This window comes from Phyllopteryx taeniolatus, chromosome 7, assembly GCF_024500385.1.
Source record: "Phyllopteryx taeniolatus isolate TA_2022b chromosome 7, UOR_Ptae_1.2, whole genome shotgun sequence".
NCBI lineage: Eukaryota > Metazoa > Chordata > Actinopteri > Syngnathiformes > Syngnathidae > Phyllopteryx > Phyllopteryx taeniolatus.
The window spans coordinates 6262326-6283994 of NC_084508.1; the positions used below are offsets into that span (position 1 = coordinate 6262326).

The 21669-nt window shown below is 45.6% G+C and overlaps 2 protein-coding genes across 9 annotated transcripts in view; both read left to right on the top strand.

Annotated features, from left to right (window-relative positions):
- The window catches only part of shroom2a (shroom family member 2a), a 39018-nt gene extending 22807 nt beyond the window's left edge, over positions 1-16211 (top strand). For 2 of the 8 annotated variants that reach the window (XM_061779022.1, XM_061779026.1), the window contains 10 exons: positions 2510-2611; positions 2876-2893; positions 3995-4123; positions 4857-7152; positions 7352-7437; positions 9771-10175; positions 11147-11632; positions 12131-12299; positions 12550-12840; positions 14321-16211. In XM_061779022.1, coding sequence (XP_061635006.1) covers positions 2510-2611; positions 2876-2893; positions 3995-4123; positions 4857-7152; positions 7352-7437; positions 9771-10175; positions 11147-11632; positions 12131-12299; positions 12550-12840; positions 14321-14593 — 4255 coding nt within the window. In that variant the 3' untranslated portion in view covers positions 14594-16211. The remainder of the gene's footprint in view (positions 1-2509; positions 2612-2875; positions 2894-3994; positions 4124-4856; positions 7153-7351; positions 7438-9770; positions 10176-11146; positions 11633-12130; positions 12300-12549; positions 12841-14320) is intronic. The other 6 variants (XM_061779024.1, XM_061779028.1, XM_061779025.1 and 3 more) reach the window with 4 other exon arrangements.
- A 42-nt stretch (positions 16212-16253) lies between these two features.
- On the top strand, positions 16254-20098 carry cldn34a (claudin 34a). The gene is made up of 2 exons (XM_061779031.1): positions 16254-16459; positions 18113-20098. The coding sequence occupies exon 2, from the start codon at positions 18204-18206 to the stop codon at positions 18912-18914; it is 711 nt and encodes a 236-aa protein (XP_061635015.1). The 5' UTR covers positions 16254-16459; positions 18113-18203; the 3' UTR covers positions 18915-20098.
- The last annotated feature ends 1571 nt before the right edge of the window (positions 20099-21669 follow it).

Genomic DNA, 21669 nt, shown 5'->3' on the forward strand with positions numbered 1-21669 from the left:
AAATTGCTGACTTAAAAAGTTGTTTTCAGAAGTTAAATGATGTAGAAAAGTGTGGTAAAGTTGGAGATAACCTTGCAAAATAATATACTTCTTTAAAGATATGTTTAGCCAACTTTAGTTCAGTCAAGCAAAACGCTCTATAACAACAGAAAACAATTGTTTATGTACTTTAAAAGGTTTATGTACTTATGGTTTTAAGGTCACAATTGGGTTAAAATTAGGGACAGTAAGGGGACAAAATGCAAAGCATAAAACAGATTTAACATACATAACAGCTTAAGTCTTCTAATTTTAGCAAAGTGCAACATAAATTGCGTCTTTTTTTAGGACATTGCAACATTAATAGTTTGTCTTCTTTTTAGGAAATGAATGATGAAGAAAAATGCAACAGTAACAGTTTATATTAGTCTGCATCATCACTGGGATTTTTTTCTTTTTTATTTCTCTGAATTGATCGGAAACGCCAGGAGAGGTTGTTTAAACGTGTACATTTTGTTCAACAAGCTAGCCGTGGTTTTCGCTAGCAAGAGACTGAGCTGCACTGTGTTTGTTCACTGAGTAGACGTGTAGCAAGAGCGCAAGATGGTACCAATTGTACGTTTCTGTACTGTATAGTCTGCGTGGGAAAACCATACCCATATCGGGTCGTTGGCTGCCAACTCGAGTTATTGGAGGCTTTGAGTTTAATAGCTGGTGGAGGATAGAAAGGCTAACCGGGAGGCAGACGACAGCTTGCCGTAAAGGGGTGAAGTGGCTGATCTGATAGTGGAAGAGATTCTCCCATCACTAAGCCCCCCACGCTGGGCTCATGTTCCCATGCGGACCATATGTTCCATCCATGTCCTGTTGCCATAATTACGAGTCCCATGGTGGATACATGTTATCTTTGCTGTGTCAATCAGCATTCCGGGAGTTGGACTTATTTTATGCACCAGTAGGGCCACCAGAGGGAGCTGTAACACTTAATATTGTTTCTGTAGAAGTACAGTAGTAATTTGACTTAAGTTTATAATTTGTTCCGTGACCAAGCTCTTAACTCAATTTACTTAGATATCAAATACAATTTTCTCACTGTACTTTTCAAATGCCATTCATCTGTTTTTAATAGACTTTACGCCGATCTGATCGGTGTTATCAGTATCGGCCGATAATTAGCATTTTATGCTCATCGGCTTTCATGTCATAAGTCAAACTGACTTAAACTCTGGACAACACCTGTCCAAGTTAAAGCAAGCATGTCATTAACAGTATTTATTAAAGTAATTTAATTGCAATAAAGTAATTTAATTACAGTAAGTTAGCACCCATTATTTCTGTCATGTTGTAATGTTGATTTGACCAAAACTTATGTCAGTGGCCAATCCATGAATGCCCCTTAGAGGTCAACGGTGTTTTAACTTTTGTCTAAAATGCGAGAGAATAATTTGAGCTGGTACGGGCTCCGGCACGCCCGCAACCCTTGTGAGGATAAGCTGTACAGAAAATGGATGGATGGATACAGTATACAGTACACAAGTATATACAATAAATGAACGAGTCATGTAAATAGACACATTGCTCCTTCTTGTTATCGGATCGGTTATCCTTTTAAATGAAAAAAACGCCCTCAACTTATGACTGACCCAATTTACAATATTTTTTCAAAATACGAACCGTTGCTGAGCTTATTTTTTTTGTTGTTGTCTTGAATTGTGAGGAAAAACTAAGTTATGAGCGCTAGATGGTGACAGCAAACACAAGCAGCAGTTTGGCAGAGAGTCAAAAGTTCTTCAAAAAAGAGAGTTCTTCAACTCTCCGTTGAAGTTTTACTGTACAGTTAATTACACGTATATTTAAGAAACCACAGACCGCTAGCTTAATGCTAACACACAATGCTAAATGTCTGAGACGGGCTAACGGAACTCGCCTCGATGTTTCGTTAATTATAAACCTTTAAGCAACGAATATTTGAACACAAGCGGTAGCAACACGTTCAGACAGAGCACACAACAACACAACTCACGGGCATATATTCTAAATCCTCCGTGACAAACGACTGATATTCCTGCAGCTTACTGCGATGTGGCGACGGTCTCCATGTAGATCAGTAAGTATTATACCGCCCCCTTGTGGCCAAGCTGCACAGCCGCAAAATCTATTGAGTGAAATCATAATGTCCAAAGTGTTTTATACTTTATTCAATTCTGTTATTACTTTGTTTTAATAAAGAACAATAGTGTTGAGTGCTATTTTTCTTGTTTAAAAAAAACAAACACACACACGTTACAATTTTTTTGCTTGTTGTTGGTTGCGAGAATGGCTTATTGGAATTTCCATTCATTTGAATGGGGAAGATGATTTGAGATACAATTGTTTTGAGTTGCTCGTATGGTCACGGAACCCACTTCATCCCTAGTTTGGGAATTTTGGGAAAGTTTGAGCGAAAAAAGTGCGACGCCATGTCTCGTGATGCCGCCGACACAATTGTTGCTGAGTTCTTCGTGTGTGTGTTCCTTCCGTTGCTGCCCAGGAATATGAAAATGGTGGACATTGTAGCTCACAAAATGCCCTCAGAGAATGACGTGCATGTGGCCCGAAGCTTCCTTACCAAGATTTTGCGAAGTTCCATGAGGTACAGTTCCGTGGCGTCATCCAATGAGCATTAGTAGCTTAACCCTCATGTCGCCGCATACCCACCACTACCCACCTCCTCCCACATTCATCTTATTTTTTTCATTTTATCCGCTGCTTCTGTCCCTTTTCCGTAGCGACTTGTAGCCTTCCTCTCCGGCATGTGGATTGTCGCTAGCCTCATTCCTCATGTAGCGCATGTACGCAGGTTTTACTGGTTGTCATTTGATGTATGTCGTCACTGTTGTCCTGACACGCATCTCAGAAAGAACCACTTCATAGGGTATGTTCTGCGTCAATAATCAGAGAAGGAATGTGTGGATGTCAGTAGGATTGCAAAGTGGTTTTTAATTTCCATGGGAGTCTAAGAGTAAACCTTCAAATTTGTCAATTCCATGTTTATTCAGGAATTCCCATGGAAAGGTTCCAACCCTAGATGTCAGTGATGTGATACATTTTTAAAATGCAGCATAGTTAATACACCCGCTAGTATATTATGCCCCTTTTCCACTGCACAATAAGTAATCTCAACAGTTATTTTTTTTAAATGCTTTTTCATTAGTAAACACTGCTAGACGAGGTACAGCACTCCCAAAATCCTGGTTCAATTCATACCTTGGTTTTAAGGTTGGTTTGATTCACAGTGGGAACAGTAAAGGAACAAAATGAAAAGTGCTTATCTTTTGTGTAAACAGGAACTTACTTAATTTATAATGAAATGTATAAAACTTCATATTGCTCTTCATTTAGCAATGAATAACTACAGATTCCCAAATCCACAAAATGACAGGACACCGCAGTGTTAGACTCCACAGTTTCCAAAAATAAAAGATGTCCACTTTTTGCTGCCAACTGCCGCAGTCAACGTAAATAATTCCACACAGTCAACTGAGTTCTTACGCTGTGCTCTTAGTCTCCTCTTGGATCAAATATATTTCCTTATCGTGGCCAAATGCCAAGAAGTAAAGAATTGCTCTCCATTGGCTGTGGACGTCTCCGCTTTGCAGCTTTGCCCTTATTCTCCCCTTGGATAAGGAGAATGCAGAGCCGTAAATACTTGTTTCCCTCCATTGTTCTTTGTTTGCGTCTCATTCAGACTGATGAATTCATGCAGCGTGTTTTTCGCAGTTTCCCACCGTACCATTGTGAAGTGGAAAACCAGAAACCAAGGCGAGTAGAGCCGAGCAGTTACTGTGCAGCGGAAAAGTGATTCTAGGTAGCTGGTAACATTTAGCCTGTATTCATCTTTATTCTTAAAAGCAGAATTTCAACATTCAACAAGTTACTGGAATCATTCCTCTGAACTAGGACAAGCAAGTTTTTTTTTTTTTTTTGGTCCGAGGTCTCTAAACCGACTCGGCATTCTGTTTTCTTCTGTGTTCAGGCGCAGTGAACCCATAAGCAGGCCGCACTCCTGGCACTCCACTAAGTTCAACGAAGGCCAGTCCGAGTCAGCCAAAACGCAGCCGTCTCCACCCTCGGCGGTAGTGTGGCACACCTCGTACGATGCGAGGTAAGGCTTTTCGGAGACGGAGAGAGTTTTTGTTATTCTGACCATTGAAATAAGTGCCTCATAATATTAATACGTGTGCACAACTGCCAATCCATTTCATTATTATATATATTTTCAACAACTAACGAAGGGATTTGTGGGGGAGGGGGGGGGGGGTGCTTGCAATTTCTGTAAAAACGGAATAAAAAAAAATTCACCTTTTTGTATAGGATTTCATGACTATATGAAAAAGAATAAATCCATTTGGAAATAAACATGAAGTAGACCAACTTGATTTGCTTTAGTGAGCCACAAAAACAATGATGCGGTGGGCCTTGAGTCCTACACGTGCCGGTGTAGAGAGTGGCAGGCAGCCTGCAAGACCTGGAAAACATCACAGAGTATATTTCTACAGCAGTTTATCAAAGGACGGAAAATAAAATGCATATTAGTGTTTTACGGGAGCCAAACCATTATGGTATCTCTCCACTGACACGTTCCTGGTGATTAAGGAGCACCAGTGGCACTTTAAAAGCCAACCCACAGCCAAGAATGCTACCCTCCGCCACGCCACCAAGAAAAGCAACAGTCTCAGCGGAATGTTTTATTCGGCTAATTACAGCCATTAGGTCTTCTGCAAAAACACACAGCTATGCTATGATATGTCACACTTGAGCGGAGCAAGTGGAACATGTTGATAATGAATTTCTGTCCGAATGTGACTTCAATTTTGTAATTTGTTTTTAACCTCTAGTTCATCATCAACTGACCTCTCCTCCGGTTGGGAGCAAACCAACCTCTGCAGGGTTTCCGATCAGTTCAGCTCTCTTGGCAGCATGGACAGCCTTGAGCACGTCCCCCACCCGTACCTGGCCGGTCAGCTGTCCCCAGCCAAGTCCAACAACAGTATGGAGCACCTCGGCGGCGGCGGCAAACGAGACTCTGCATACAGCTCCTTCTCCACGAGCTCTGGCACTCCAGACTTCACGCTTTCCAAGAGCAACGCCGCTTCCACCGAGAACGTCCTGTACAAAGTCAGCCAGTGGGATGCCGCAGCCAGGCCCATCAATGGCAGGATCGGCCCAAGTATGATAGAGGGAGTCAAACAGGACGACAGGCTGACGAACTCTCAGATGCCGGGAGGCTGCGACAGCCCCCAAATCGACGACCAGGCTGACTCCCGCCACTGTGCTTCTGGTAGAACGAGTTACGGACCAGTATGGCACGTTCCTGAGAAAAAGAAGACCTCCTCCCCTTCACCTCCACCGCCGCCCCCACCGGCTCGCAGTGACAGTTTTGCAGCCACCAAGGAGCGAGGGCTCGCCGTAGCTAACCCTGAGCCCAATTCACGCATCCCAGTAAAGCCCTCCGTTGAAGATCGCAGTGGCCAGAACCCATCCCCGAAAAACGACAAGGCTAGTTTTTACTCTCACGGGCAATTCAGCTCAAACAAGCAGCACTCCCTCTCCAGCTGTGATGTCCGGCAAGGTCATCCCGCACATCATAGACACCATGGCGACAAAAGTACTTTTCCCGCACAAGCGTTTCCCGCTACTGCTCCCCAGCCGCTAAACGTCGGGGGCTACTTCTCCAGCATGCAGGAGCTCCCCACTAACGGTTCTGCTCAACCCGCCGGCCAGAACCTGAGGAGGAATTTAAGCACATCTCAAGCGATTGCTCCCAAAGACCCAATTATTGACAGCAGCGGGCACAGCCGGTACTACTGTGTCACTACATGTCAGCCTACTTCGGGGAAACCGGACGACAGGAAAAGTTCTGACACCCTCAACTTGGCCCAGATTGGAAATGAGCAAAATTCTCTTAGCCCACAAGTAGTCACCAAAGCAAAATATCATCTTTCTCCACAACAGCAGTACTCCTCGAACGGTAGAGAGACTAACGGATACGGCAAACACCATGCTACCTCTGCTCTCGACACCGTGCCCCCTAAAGCCACTGGTGACGACCTCAGGAGCCAGAGGGGACAAAGTTTACAACATGAAGAGGCTCCGTACACAAGTTGTCCCCCGATCAGACTCTCTGAGCAACGGCGGTCCCTTCCTCTGCAGCACAGAGAATTCAAACAAGATACGAGACACCACAGCCAGGCCAGCGAGAACATTTGCCCAAAGGCTACGCCCATGCTCCATTCGTTGTCCATGGATGCCAAGGGCGAGACCTCGAAAGGCGCCAACCCGGCGGAGACGGTCGAGTCCAAACAGATGCGACGCAACGACCGCTTTGCCACCACCCTAAAGAGCGAAATTCAGATGAGGAGAGCCAAGCTGCAGAAGAGTAAGAGTGCGGCGACTCTGCCCGACGAGAACCAAGACAACCAGTCTAATCAGAGCTCCACCCCCAGGTTGGCAGACAGCCCCTTCACAAACACCTACAAGGACAACTTGAAGGAAGCACAAGCTCGGGTGCTTAAAGCTACTTCCTTTAGGAGGAAAGATCTGGAGCCTGTGTTGGTGGAACACCCGTCAGCTGAAGCCATACCCAGTTACCCGTCCTCAGTGATGGCGAAGAAAGATGTCACTCCTCTTCCGACACTGTCGGAGGGCGGCGCCAGTAAATCTGGGCCTTTGCGCATTGGTGGACGAAAGCGCTTTGCAGCCGAAAAGAAGGGAAGGTCCTTCTCTGAACCGGACAAAATCCATGAAGTCGGAGTACAAGAAGAAGAAGAAGAAGAAGAAGAAAACACAAGCTCTTCCCAGGACCAACAAAATAGAAAATTGACTGACCCCAATCCCAGCAGTTCCACGGTCCGAGGTTCTCCCGGTGAAACGGAAACCGCGCTGAAAGGGACAAGAAGCAGGGACGGCGCCCAGAGTGGTCCAACGTACTCCCTTCTGGACCAGCAACGATTAGGCACCTTTGCCGAGTACGAGGCCAGGTGGAACGTCCAGAAGAAACCTCCAGAGACGAGGGCCTCTGGACTATTCCGGTCCGCCGACAACATTCTGGATCCTGGCTCGGAGGAGAGGGTGAAACCTGCCTGTTTCCACGAGAGGTCCCGATCTTCACCCTCTGCTGACTTCTACGGACAGGTAAGGGTTACTTTTTCTAAAGTCAGGATCATCAGTCTCTTGAAGACAAACCTGCAGCGCAATCAATGTTTGTTCTTCACGACACACCTCAGCTTCAGGCAGACTGCAATTATGCTTGTTCTCATGCATCTTATTACCAACCAAGAAACTACCAGGAGCTGCCTTGAAACAAAAATGACTATTCTGCTGATTTTCCTAGACAACTCATGTCCCCGCAATAACACCGGAGAAGCAAAATTCCCAGATGGACGTTCAACCTGCTGGGTCACTCAACTCTGCCTCAAGGTAATCTGCTTTATTGTTGCTGATTGGAACATATTACCATGCCATTGTAAATATGCACATATCACGTGTGGTGCAAATTGGTGTCACGAATTTGAACAGAATTTTCCTTTTTTTCTCTCAATTTCTCCCTTTGTTCATTATCATCACTGGTAAGGAAATGATGCTTTTGTCGGTCGTATCTTCAGTTTTCGGATGCCCCCAAGAGTTGAAGCAAACTCGTGTAAAATCTGTAAAAAAAAAAAAAGATGGCAGACGGTCGCTCGTTGATTGCTCCTCTTGCGGAAGAACAGTGATGGCTTAATAATCTGCCGGGGGCAACGCGGCACGACGGCCTTTTGGCACCGCTGTGCCAACACGCGGCGTCTCCGTGGTACCGCTTTGTGTCGAGCGGTAGAGGTTCTTCTGTAGGCCCTGAGAAGGCGTCCTGGTCACATGGTCCTGATGCCTCGGTGCACGTTGAACCAGTTATTTGTCTATCCCCCCCACCCTGACACACACACACACACACACGGGTGTATCTCGTCTTGAGCGACCCTCATTGTGTGTCTTTGCACGACAACGGTCATTGTCATCAGGGTGTCTGTCAGGAGAGCTCCACCCACTTTTTGATACTGATACAGGCATAGTGAGGAGATGCCTACAGGTGGCTGCTGAGAGACAGCAAAGTCCCTTGCTCTTACTTCGCAATGGAAACGACGGGCCTAAAATGTCCTTTCAGGCGAGTGCTGCAACTTTTCTTGTTTGTTTGTTCTTCTCTTTGTACGAAAAAGAAATACAGCGGTGCCCTGAGAATACGACTTTAATTTGTTCCGTGACCGAGCTCGGAACTCGGTTTCAGTGATGGTTAACACATTTATAAACCAGACAGTGGGGTGTGTTATAACAATTACGTATCCCCCCGCAATAAACGGGGGTTCACCATATGAAGCCTTTGCTAGGTTCTGTGTAAATGTGTGCGATGCCATGCGAAGATATTTTGTTACGGCTATGATATGGCAATTTTATGTGGTGTGTGTGTGTGTGTGTGTGTGCAAAAGAAGGACAGCATGTGTTTGTCTGCGAGTTGCCCCAAACTGTATCTCGTGACTGTGCCGTCGGTACACTTCAGTGCTTCCTAATTGAGTTTGCGTGGAAGCGCTCACATGCGAGCCAATGGAATCTGCGTGGCCCTGACGGATTGACGTTAGCATGTCTGGTGACTCACAGACGTGTATTCACTCTGTACTTTAGAAGGACAGATAAATGGTAAAAAAAAAAAAAAAAAAGACTAGTGAAAGTAGCAGTACTGATTTTAAACAATGTACTTTAGTCCCAAAGTAATACAATGGCGCCTTGACCTGTGACCACGCTCATGACTTATAATATTTGTATCTCAAATCATGGTTCCCCAGCGAAATGAATGGAAATGCCATTAATTCGTTCCAACCCCACATTGTGCGCCTTCTGATGTGAGCGCCTTGGCCATCAGAGGGCGGTATAAAACAGTCAGCGAGCCGCACGAAGAAGAGTTTCACAACACGGTAATATTAGTCATTCTTCGTAGACAATAAAGAATATTTTTGTATCTTTTGTGTCAGCGTTGAGCTAGTGGAAATTCCAAAGGCGAAGTTGTGTGTTTGATTCAAATACACGTGTAATCCTCATGGTTTGATGTTTAGTTTGACTGTAAACTTCAACTTGCCTGTTGTGAAGTGCGTCGAGGCGAGTTCACTGCCCACGTAGCTCACATTTTTGCTCGCGAGTCAAAGCAAAACATTGGCAGAGGGACGTCTCGTATCTCGACGAACTGCGGTCGGTTCGCTCGTAAGTCAACGCTCCATTTTTGAATGCAAAAATGAAAAAAAGCTTATTTTCTCCGCTTTTTTGGGGGTTCTGCTGCTGATTACGAAAGAGCGGAAAAAGCTAGACACGCTTTTTTTTTCTGGGAAAGAAGAGTCTTTGGCGCTTATGTTGTCACAGAACACAATATTCCGTGGGTCTTGAAGGAGCGGGTCAGAATGCTCTAAAAGGGGCACGCCGCTTTGAAAACAAGTCAAGTACAGTAATAAAGTATTTGTACTCGGTTACTTCCCACCGCTGGTGACACGTGTGCCACGCACCCAGACACATTTCCTTCTAAGAGTTGAAAGCGCTCAGGAGGATTATTTATTCCTTCTCGCAGGCTTTTGGTGGGAGCCGAAGTATTCCTGGCAGCTCCGGTCAAGGGAGGAGACGAGAAAAGTTTTTTTAATCACAGCGGCTGCTGGCGAGAGGAAGACGACGGCCTCGGAGGCTGCAGATGATAGTTTGCGCCGTGTGTAATTAAAAGCTTTTTTTTCCGTTGTCATCCACAGCCGGCCGGAGGACTGCAAAGTGAGAGAGAAGCCTGCCGAGTGCGAGCGACCTCCTCCGGCGACGGGACACGGTTTCTCTACGACGACTACAGCCGCCGTCGACCGCAGAGCGGCGGAGCCGAGCCGCTCTCGGGTCACGGAGCGCGCCGAGCCTCCCCCGCCCAGATGCCCCGACGACAACCCCGACGAGTCGACGCTTGTCCAAAGTCACGCCCCGACCGGCGAGGCTAAAAAGGCAGACGGCAAAGCGCGAGTCGGCGCAGTAGCGCGTCACACGCCGGCGCCCGCTTCCTCCTACCGGACGCCGGCTGCCATGGAGGCGCGGCGCTCTCCTTCCCCGCAGTTTTCCCTGCAGCGACTCAGCGACAAGCCTCCTGTCTCACTGCAGGACCGAGACTCTAACGGGTAGGTGTTGTTCTGACCTTTATTAGTACAAAGGAGCTTATTGACTGTTGAAGTCTCTATGGGGGTCCTCCGCAAAATTTGATCTTAAGCCGCATATTCGCAGTTTAGCATTCGTGACATACCGTATTCACAGGTTTTGGGGGAGCCTATTATGGCCAAATGACCTGAAACAAATGACTTGAAGACAAAGTTACTTGTACAGTTACTTGTACAATTCCAGATGGACACGAAAAGGTTCTCGCCAAGAGAACAGATTTTGACACTCGCTACTTCCAGCGGGCAAATGTTCACTGTAGTATTGATTCTTTATTATTTATTGCTGAATTTCTCCATGAGGGGTTTTAATGTGTGTAGTAAATTGAAAAATAATATCTTCTAGGCCAGTGGTATGAGTGCCACTAGTGGTACGCAAAAGAATTACGCAATTGAATACAAATCAAATGTGCAGCTTTGAAAACATGCAACACAAGCAAACATTAGAATGAAGTTTATAGCTATGCGAAGAGCGTGTTTAAAATTGTTTTTTTAATCCAGTACAGAAATGGTCCAGTATATTTTTGACGTACGGCACAATACAGTTGCATTTAGCCCGTCGCATTTTTGTTTTTATGTATTGCTTTATGTATGTTTTTGTTTTTTCTTTTGGCTGGTGTGTAAGGGGCTACAGATAAGGGAAATATTTTGTCAAATTAAGGAAAATCCTCCAAATCAAGGACTTTGATGACTTTGGAGAGAGGAAAAATGCCCCAATTATGCCCGATTATGCAAAATGTTTCAGTGTATTTGCTTTGTCGTGAACTTCAGACTGGACAGTTTCATAAAGCCCAGCACTGCATTTCCATATTCTCGTCGCTGGGCATGGAAAAACACTCTACCGTCATGCAGTGACATTTAAAATCAGCATGCATGTGGCCACAGAAAGTTTTTCCTCCTCCTCAAACGATTCTCACCGTGTTTTTTTTCCATTCCAGGATGGAAAACGGGACGGAAAAGCCAAGCAGCGTGGTGAAGAAAGTTCCCGTCAGGATCGTGCGCTCGGAGGGAATGCCGGAGAAGGAGAACGCGGGGACCTTTCCGCGAGCCGACGAGGCATCTGTGGCCGCAACGGGGGGTCCTGATATTAGCAAGCTCGGCAGCTTGGGAGCCGGCGGACAGGATTCGGTCTTCTGCGCTTTCACCCGGCAGAAAGAACCCGACGAACCCGGTGTGACTTGGGAGGAGCCCAAGACGGACGCGACCCCGAGAATGTCGGAGGAGCAGAAGAGAGAGGAGCTGGCCCGCGACATCATGGACAAGGACAAGTCGCTGGCTGACATCCTGGACCAGAGCAAGATGAAGACTACCATGGACCTGATGGAGGGCCTGTTTCCACAGGGCGAGCAGCTGCTGGAAGGAGCTCACCAGCGCAGGAAAGCGCCCCCCAAACCCCCCAATGCCGCCCGGCACGCTGAGGAAAGGTCAGAAACGCGTAATAAGCACATTCACACACTCAACATTAACAACAGCCCAACTTTGTACAGCCGTACACATTCAAAGTCACAGCTACTACGGTAGAAGGTGTGGATGGTGACCCCTGGTGGACATAAATAATACTTGCACCTCGCAGGCACATTTATTGTTCAATAATGCAAACCCAATTTGTATTCGATATGATGATCAGTAGAAAACTCGATTCTAGAAATATTTGATGGTTGACATTTCAACAGATTTATTTGTCAGTTTCTCAAGTTTCAAATATTGTATTGCACAAACACTGATTTTGTTGAAGCGTGTTGAGTTAAATCACATTCAAAAGGAGTGGATTTTCATATGGTGAACCCTATAGCTCACTAAAAATAAACATCGAGATTCCGGAATGCGTGACTGATGCTGAACACAGTCGCTATTTAGGGATTGTTTTTCGGAAAAATGGACTAAAACGATCATGTGATGATAAATTGATGATCTAATTTCAGGGAGAAGGAGGACAGTATGGCGGCGGTTGCCATGGTGACCAGCTCCGCGTACTACAGCACGTCGGCCCCCAAAGCCGAGCTTCTCATCAAGATGAAAGACATGCAGGAGCATAACGAGGACTACGACGACTCGGAGGACGAACTGGACATGGATCTGGCCAACAAGAAGGTAGGACGCGCTCGGCGTGTTTAACCTTGAGGTTTTACTGGGGTCAAATGAGCCAGAAACGACCATAGTACTTTAAGTTTTATCAGAGGAAAATTACTCTGTAATGAGTAAGATGTTAAGGGAAATTTATTGGAGTAGTAGTACGTTTTTGTTTAGGAAATGTAGTGGACTAAAAGTCAAACAGTTACATTACAAGGGTTGTCTGGCGTAGGACAAAAAAAAAAAAAAACCATGTCATTTAACATTGAAGGCCTTTGATCTGGTGCAGCAAGAACTGATGGACAGCCTGAGCAAGAAGCTGCAGGTCCTGCGCGAGGCCCGCCAGAGCCTGCAGGAGGACGTGCTGGACAACAACGCGCTGGGAGACGAGGTGGAGGCGCGCGTCCAGCAGGTGTGCAAGCCCAACGAGCTGGACAAGTTCCGCATGTTCGCGGGCGACCTGGACAAGGTGGTGAGCCTGCTCCTGTCGCTGTCGGGCCGCCTGGCCAGGGTGGAGAACGCCCTCAACGGTCTGGACGAGGACGCCGCGCCCGAGGAGAGAGTACGTACGAAACCGGAGGCGGGGGAGTCGCGTCGCGTCGCGTCGCGTGACTCGGATTTTACAACTCGGGACATGCTCGGCCGAGACTATTGAACGATTCCACTTGACTTAGACTTGAACTACATGACTTGACAACTATTGCGTCTTTATATTAGAAAATCAGCAAGCTGATTGACCCGATAAGTTGTCGGCCAATCGACTTTATCACTCCGCGTCGGCATTCAACACTAATCGCGTGTTTTTGGAATTTCTTCTTCCAATCGACCGATTTACAGACGACTTTCGACTCTGCCGTCTGCTTCTGTCGCCGGAATATAACGCTGTGCGGAGGAGCGAAATGTCCAGCCAGCGAGGTGTTCGCACACGTCTGTGCGGGTACGAGAGTACAAAACAAAATACCGGTTGTCCGCGCGAATAGCAGTTAGCCCGGCTACCTTCGGCCGTCTCCGTCGCCGCTAGTTTTAAAAGATTCGTGCCTGCGGTATCTCGGGGCTGGTGGCGAGGAGCGAGGGCAGCGGGGTTAGGTCAAACTCTTCATCTTCGTCGCCAAATTGTTAGGAAAATAACATTTACCAACAATGCGCAGCTTTGTGCTTCCAAGAAATGTATTCATCATCGCTTGCACTCACCGACATCATCGCAACGTTTCTATGACGCTGAAAGTGACACTTCGATGTTCCGTACGGTTGCTACGAGCACGCGGAAATATTTGACCAAACGGAGAGCAAGTTTTCCGGAACTGAAATAAAATAGACAAATCACATGACGATATCCCATCTTACAGCAGACTGTGCTGTGGAACACAATATGCGACTGGCCAGCAAGTCGAAAAAAACGTGCGCAGTTTTGGCCACTAATGACAACAAATTGTTTCAATGGCTGCCGGTCAAATTGTGTTTTGGGGTTGGGGACCGCAAAATATCAATGGCGTCATCGATTAATCGACTTTTGACTAGACTTTCACCGCGTTGTAGTTGACTTGCAAAAAAATCATTAGTCGTTTAACACCGAGCTCCCAATAATGACATTCAGCGTATATATATATTTCATTTGGTTTTGTTTGGTTCCATGCCGGTCCGTTCGTCGAAAATCTGTCTTTATGTGAAACGGGTACGCGGCGCAAAAAAAAAGGTTGAGGACCGCTGCTGTGGACAGTACGGAGACTAGTTTGGGACAGAAAAGCAATCACGCGATTGTGATTCCGTTAGTACAGCTAACTAACTAACTAACTAACTAAAGTACAGTGCAAAGTGACAAGATTGCATAACTTGACTTATGACTTGGTTATTAAACCAAATACTGGTAATTAGTTGGCTTGATTGAAATTGAGTGCGGACTTGCTTGACTTTGGCCACTCTAACTTAAGACTTGCACATGCAAGTACATGTGACTTACTCTCCCACCTCTAGCACAACCCCCTCCCTGACCGATGTCCCACGGAATGGATCTCCTCCAACCTTTTTGTCCTTTTTACCTCCAGCGCACGCTGACGGAGAAGCGCAAGCTGCTGATCCGGCAGCACGAGGACGCCAAGGAGCTGAAGGACAACCTGGACCGTCGCGAACGGGCCGTCTACGACATCCTGGCCAGTTACCTGCCCGAGGACGGCATGGCCGACTACGAGCACTTTGTCAAGATGAAGTCGGCGCTCATCATTGAGCAGCGCAAGCTGGAGGACAAAATCAAGCTGGGCGAAGAGCAGCTCAAGTGCCTGCTGGACAGTCTGCCCATTGAGCAGCGCTTGGACTTTTGAGACGCGCGAAGTGCACCTCGCGTCCACCGGGGGCCGCCAGAGACTTAAGTATTTCCCAGTCGGCCCCGGCAGAACTCCCTTGAGAAAAATGCTGCTTGTTCCTGGCACCTGCGTTGAATACAGTGAACCCCTGTTTATCGTGAGGGGTACATTGCAGACCCACCCATGATACAGGAAATTCCCACGACATATACAAAACGTTTTGGCTTTGTAAAACAAAAGAGAAGTCGACATTGTACAGTGGTGCCTTGAGATACAAGTGCCCCAATTTGTATTTATTGAAATGTTTAGTACGGTGGCACGGTGGACGACCGGTTAGAGCGTCTGCCTCACAGTTCTGAGGACCGGGGTTCAATCCCCGGCCCCGCCTTTGTGGAGTTTGCATGTTCTCCCCGTGCCTGCGTGGGTTTCCTCCCACATCCCAAAAACATGCATGGTAGGTTCACTGAGGACTCTAAATTGCCCGTAGGTGTGAAGGGGAGTGCGAATGGTTGTTTGTTTATGTGTGCCCTGCGATCGGCTGGCAACCGCTTCAGGGTGTAACCCCGCCTCCTAACCAATGATAGGTGGGATAGGCTCCGGCACTCCCGCGGCCCTCGTAAGGCTGAGCGGCTCCGAAAATGGATGGATGGATGTTACCGTCCAACTCAACGTAAAACAAAATAGAATTTCACATTGTGTATTCAAAACAACCGCATAACTTTGCCTTCCGCTAGCTTAATGCTAACACCCAATGCAAAAGGCCATAGACGGGCTAATGAATAGCATCGATAGTGGTGCTGTTACAATTCTTTAAGCGACGGATATTTGAACACAAACGGTGGATCGACACATAGGTAGACAATATAACAATACTCCCAGGCATATATTATTTTATCCTCTGTGAAAAACGACTAATATTACTGCAGCTTACTGCGTTACAGTATCTTTGACACGATTCTTCGTTCGTGTCTGCAATCCATGACACAACTCCAAATTTGCCAGACAACTGTAAAAACCCATTTAAAAAAAAATACAAAATCAGCCATTACGGCAAGGACGTACACGGCGATACACCGGGGGTTCACTGTATCTTTTTTTTATTTAATTTTTTTTAGTAATTTATTGTAGCCTTTGGATTGGCACAGCAGACGGACAACTTTTTTGCGCTTTTTTGCCGCCACGTGACCTCGAAATAACCACTATTTATCATCTTTTCATGCCACGCATTTCATTTTTTTTTTGTCAACAGTTAGTGGCCTTGAAGCGAGATCCCCGTGTGACTGCCTCCCCCTTGTTGTTGACAATTTAGAGAGCACTTGGCCACACAAGAGACGCACTTGACATTCAGCGACAAGTGCCTGCCGCCCGGCGCCCACCGCACTGACGCCAACGTCCTCCCAAGGCCGTGCTAAATTGAAGAAATGTTTATTGTTCTATGTTATGAACACCTGTGACTTTTTATAACAGTTCCTCCGAGTTTTTTAGAATTGCAAAGTGGTACATGTCCCACGGGCTGTACGTTTCGCACCCCTGTTTTCAAGGCCCTCCTGTGCGTCGTTTTCACTCAGACATTAGTTGCCACACCAGAAGCATTCCCAACCTGCTTGAAGATTAAATCCAACTGTCAAAAAAAATCCTTCCTGTTGTGTTTTGTGGGGTTTTTTTTATATTATTTTTATTGTGTTGCATTTTTCCAGGTGTTCAGCTCATCTGCGTCACTCATTAACTCAGCCAAGCCCTGCCGGGCTGCTGATAGCGTGACAGTTACACCAACATCTTTTCCAGTTGCAATGCGCGCTCGCTGCCGTCAGGAGCTTATTTTAGCATTCTTCTCTTCACAAGACGCCAACATTTGGGAATTTCACCTTGGATGGAACTGCACAGGTAACTATTGCCACTTAAGATTCGTCATAAGTGTAAATGTAATCATATACGTAACAAAACAAGCATATACGTGTTCATATCGTTTGTGTTGCGCTGCTATTCAACAATAGCTGTAACATTAGGGCCACAATCTAATAAGAGCCAATACAGACAAATCCGTATTGATACACCAGCATCAAAAATGGATACCGCAATGAATCGTCGCTTAAGACACAGTATAAATCACTAGCATCAAAATTGATATTGCGCCGTATCGTCTCATGCGATACAGTATCAATACACCAGAATCAAATGTTTGCAAATTGCAATGTGACAGTCTTTTCACAGTATGGTATAAGTACAGCAGTATTTAAAAAAAAAAAAAAAAAAAAAAAAGTTATCTCTTATGATCCAATATCGGTACAGCGGCATCACAGATCAATATTGCGATGTATCCTCTCTCATGAAACAGTATTGATACGACAGAATCAAATGTCAATATTGTGAGGTAAGTATCAATATTGCGATATCTCTTTTGATACATCGATGTATCAATGTCAGCAGTATTAAAAATCGATATTGCTTCGTATCGTAATGTGATCCCTTACGATGCAGTATTGATAATATCAAGATTGTGATGCTTTAGGGTACGGTATTAATACAGCAGCATCAAGTTTGAATGTGGCGAGTTAGCAAGCCGACTGTGTACTGTTTAACAAATACTGTTGGAATTTCTGAAAGTTTTTTTTAATTTTTTTTTTATTTCAATTATTTCACTTTGTGGACATGTGAAGCTTGACAACGACTGCACGCATATGGTGAAATTTACAAAGCATTACTCTGCAAGAAAGACAAAATGCTGTTTAGGATTCCACCATATTGACGGCGTGGAAGGGACAAAGTGGTCAATATGATCATGGAAATAGAACATACTGGATCAAAATGACTCATTGTAGCAAACAAAACTGTTTTTGATATAATACCATTTGTTGCAAACTAGTTAGCCAAGCAATGTGCGGGACATGCCAAAATCAAGTACATCTAATGAAAAAGGTATCAAATGAAGGAAACACATTTGAAGAGACTTATCGTTGTCCTGGTATGTGTGCAAGTGTTGGGCAAGACTACAGAGTTTCCTAATTTTGCTCCATTTCCATGCTGACTGAGTGCTTCTGATGAGCACACCCAAGGCACTTTACCACCGGAAATATTTCCACCAGACAAACTGCAGTGAAAGCAATTGTCATCTTTTTCCATTTCATATTTTTGTACTGTGCCTAAAAATTGAAAAACAAAACCTGGCATTTTTTTTTTTTTTGTGTTGAGCAAAAAAGGAAAAAAAAATCACTTTTTTCTTGGGCTCCAGCTATCGAATATGTTTAGAATCGAGGCTTCTGCCGATCATCTAATCGATTAATTGAGTGTTCGGATAAAAATTGGTGATGCATAATCAAGCACAGTTGCCTGCCTTTGAGGTGCTGGTACTATTTTGTCCACTTGGGGTCACCAGCCACACTTTCTACTGTAGTATCTGTGAGTTTTAGTGTGTATGGCTTTAAAAGGCGTGGGCCTAGCCTGGTGAGTGACGTGGGTGTCAGCGAATGAGAATGTAGCATTAAAGAACTGCTCTTACACGGAATGTTGATGAAAAGTTGCTTGTACTCATATATGCAGTTTTCCCCGTGCTCCGAGCCAAAATTCTCTTTAGGGAGACGAATGAAGAGGAACCTTGACCCTTGACCTCCTCATCATCACCATCAGCATCATGCTGTTCCTGGCGCACACGGCCCATTGGCAGTTTGTGGGCTTGCTGGCCGGCTGCCTGGCGTGGATCCTCATCATGGCCACGGCGGGCATGGACGAGTGGCGCCTGTGGCACGTCGACCCCGAGAACCGCACGGCCCTCATCGCCTCGGGCGTGGCCTGGGTTGGCATCTGGCGGGCCTGCTTCCACAGCCACGCCCTGCCCAAGATGGAGAACTGCCAGAGCATGGGCGTCTCGGACGGCTTCGTCCCGGTGGAAATCCGGGTGGCGCAGGTTCTGGTGGTGCTGGCCATGCTGGGCGGCCTGGCTGGCAACGCCGCCGCAGTCGAGGCGGTCAGGCGGGTCTACTTCTCCATTGAGGATCGCGGCGGAGTGCGTGCGGCCTTCGTCCTGGCGGGGGCGCTCTATGTCCTCACCGTGGCGCTCGTCCTGGTGCCCCTGGTGTGGAACATGAGCTCGGTTTTGAGCAACGGCACCATCCCCTTCCCGCCCCGCTTCGGGCTTCCCGCCGCTCCCGCCAGCCAGGGAGTGGGCACGGCCATCGGGGTGGGCTTAGTGGCCGCCGTCCTGATGCTCGTCAGCGGGCTGCTGTTTCTCAGCTACCGACACGTGTGGAGAACCCTCAAACCCGAGCTGCACGGACGGAGAGTGGCAGAGGAGGACAAGCAAGGCAGGGATAATCTCACTTTCCATGCTGATCAAGTGTTGTGATGGCAAAATGAAAACATATGACAGCTTGATTAGGGTTCTAAAATCAAATACATTTCATTTTCAGACGGAAGTGTTCCGTGGGAGTTAATGGGGAATTTATGGGAATCAAGGAATTATTGGGAATAAACCAGGAATTTACAAAAATGAACATTGGCTCTTACTAGGGATCATAAATATACAAAGCCCAATTCCAATGGTTTTGCAGCAACATATGCTGCCATCCAAGTAATGTCGTTTTCAAGGATGTCCCTGCTTATTTCAGCAAGACTTTGCCAAGTCACATTCTGCATGTGTTTACAACAGTGTGGCTTTGTAGTAAGAGTGCGGGTGCTAGACTTGATTTACAAGTGCCCCACTTTACAAGCTGTTGTTTATAAGCTGTCGACTGGTCAATTTGATTTGTATTATTATTTTGTTTTTGTTTATTTTATGTTTGCGTATTTTGCGTGTGTTGCGACTTGCGAGCCCAAATTTGACTACGCTTCTGGACGGCTGCCGTCGGAAAAAAATGTTGTATTTAAGATGTGGACAAGGAGAGCTTTGTATTTTGCATGCCTGCCTGCTTATGACAAAACAAAATGTTTATAATTAGGCTCGAGAATGACACCTGTGCGTTTAATTACTGTCAGCCCTATATTGTCAAAATATCAATACTGCAAAGTATACGCTTTTTTTTTTTTTTTTTTTTTTTGCAACACTATCAATTCAGTAACATCAAATATCGAGATGGCCCTGGATCATAACGCCTTCCCAAGAATATTGTATCAATACACCATATGGCTATTGTGACATATTATCCTCTGTTTTACGATACAGTATCAGTACACCATCATCAAATATCACTTTTGCAATGTATTTCGATGTTTCGTATGAATGCAATACGGTGATGTATGAGGCGTGTCGGTGGGTCAGCTTGACAATGCGAGCGTGGATGTGGGAGGCGGACACGTGAGATTTTTGGGAGAAGGGGGAGCCGCCGACCGGCCAGCCGGAGATGAAAAGAGAGGAGTGGGGAGCGGCGGCCCACTCTGGGGAAAAACAAAAGGCCGTTGAGTCGCTGTCAGAAACACAAGTTCAGCAAGAGTGGAGCACGAGTGGCCCTCGAGTGGCGCTCGGAGCGCTGGAGGAAGAGAAATTCCCAAAAGTGAAGGAGCACAACGGTTGCATATTCTCCCAGCCCCATCCCCCCCCCCCCCCCCCCCCCCCCCCCGACCCCGGCCCCCCCTTTTGCAGATAAGACTGACATGACTTGTTTTTCTTATCTAATCGGCTGCGTCGTTTATCAGCAGAGCAACGCTGGGCGCTTTAATGCAAGCAACCAACCAACATGGACATGAAGAACAGGATGTAACAGACTCTCAAAAGAAATGTTTTTTTTTGTTTTAAAGTGTAAACTCAAGGTTCATAGAAAAGGAACAATTAAGAAAAAGAAAGTAAGTGTGAGTGCAAAGTCAGTGTTAGCGCAACATTTTCAGGCTTCTGCTGGAAAGCAAAGACAACTGTCTAAAAAGCCTACTAGAACAGCTGAACTTTACTTGCGGGATATAACACATTCACTGCCATTGACGGCTTTAGAAGTCAAATGTCCATGTTAACCGGGAAGGCTGGCAGTGAATGAGTGTGTGCTGACTCCCATTTCACATGAGTTGGAATGTGATTGGTTCGTTCCGAACACGGCCACAAAACTGCATTTTTGAAAGGTCTAATAGTATAGAATATTTGTAAGAATTTTTTTTATTGAATTTAAATACATGTTTTTGGGGAATTTCGTAACTTTTAATAATTATTAATACAAATAATCCAATTTTCCAATTTAAATATATAAACCATAAAATAAATATACAAAAGAATAATAAACAGAGTTACCCGACAATTTTTTTTTAAGTGTTTTTAATCTGAATACAAACATATTGGAGTCAGATGTGTTTATATTAAATACCATTTTGTGGAAACCTTTGACAAGGGTTAGGTAACTCAAATTATTCAATAGTTGGGGGGAAATCTATGAAAATCATGTAAATGTATGAATAATGAATGATCAAATATGACAAAAGAAATCTGGATTGCCGATTTGTATCTCGTTGCGGATGCAGTCCAGCGTGATGTGCGCTCCTTCCACGTGTACTTTCGGGAAATAAGCCCACGAGATTTGTGGCGACGATATTCCCAAATTCCCAAACATGCTCTCTGAACCCCGCCCGGCACGATAGCTAGCGTGTATTATCAAATCGAAGCTTTCATCTTTTATCTTTTTACGGCTCATTTTACTGTCCACGCAAAGATAAAGGCTGCTGATGATAAGGCTCGGTTTCCGTGTAACGTTTCAATATCGGGCTTTTAAGAGGGCCGTCATGGCACTTGAGTAGATGTTTCTGGTATCTGTGCTGAAGTATGTTTCTACGAAGTATTGTGACGGATCTATGTTCGTTCTAGAGGTCGGTCACTTTTTTCAACATGCAGTCATGATGATAGAACATAGAAACAGTGTCAATGATTATGTTGACAATTAGTCTGTATATCATTAGCCTTATAGCATAGTCGCCCAAGTATTATTTGAAGGTTTCATGAAAAAAAAAAGATCATTTTAGCAAATATATTTGCAGGTTTTTTTTTTTTTCTTTTCTTTTTCTTCATAGATTTGGTAACAGTAAGTTAAAAATGCTATGAGGGTCACGATTTGATGAGAAAATGAGAGAAATCAAAGACATTTGTGAAAAATGTGACATTTTAACGGGCCATGTTTTCACGTAAGCAC

Excerpts from the sequence above, each read along its gene's own strand:
- cldn34a (XM_061779031.1), top strand. The coding sequence starts at position 18,204 with ATGCTGTTCCTGGCGCACACGGCCCATTGGCAGTTTGTGGGCTTGCTG.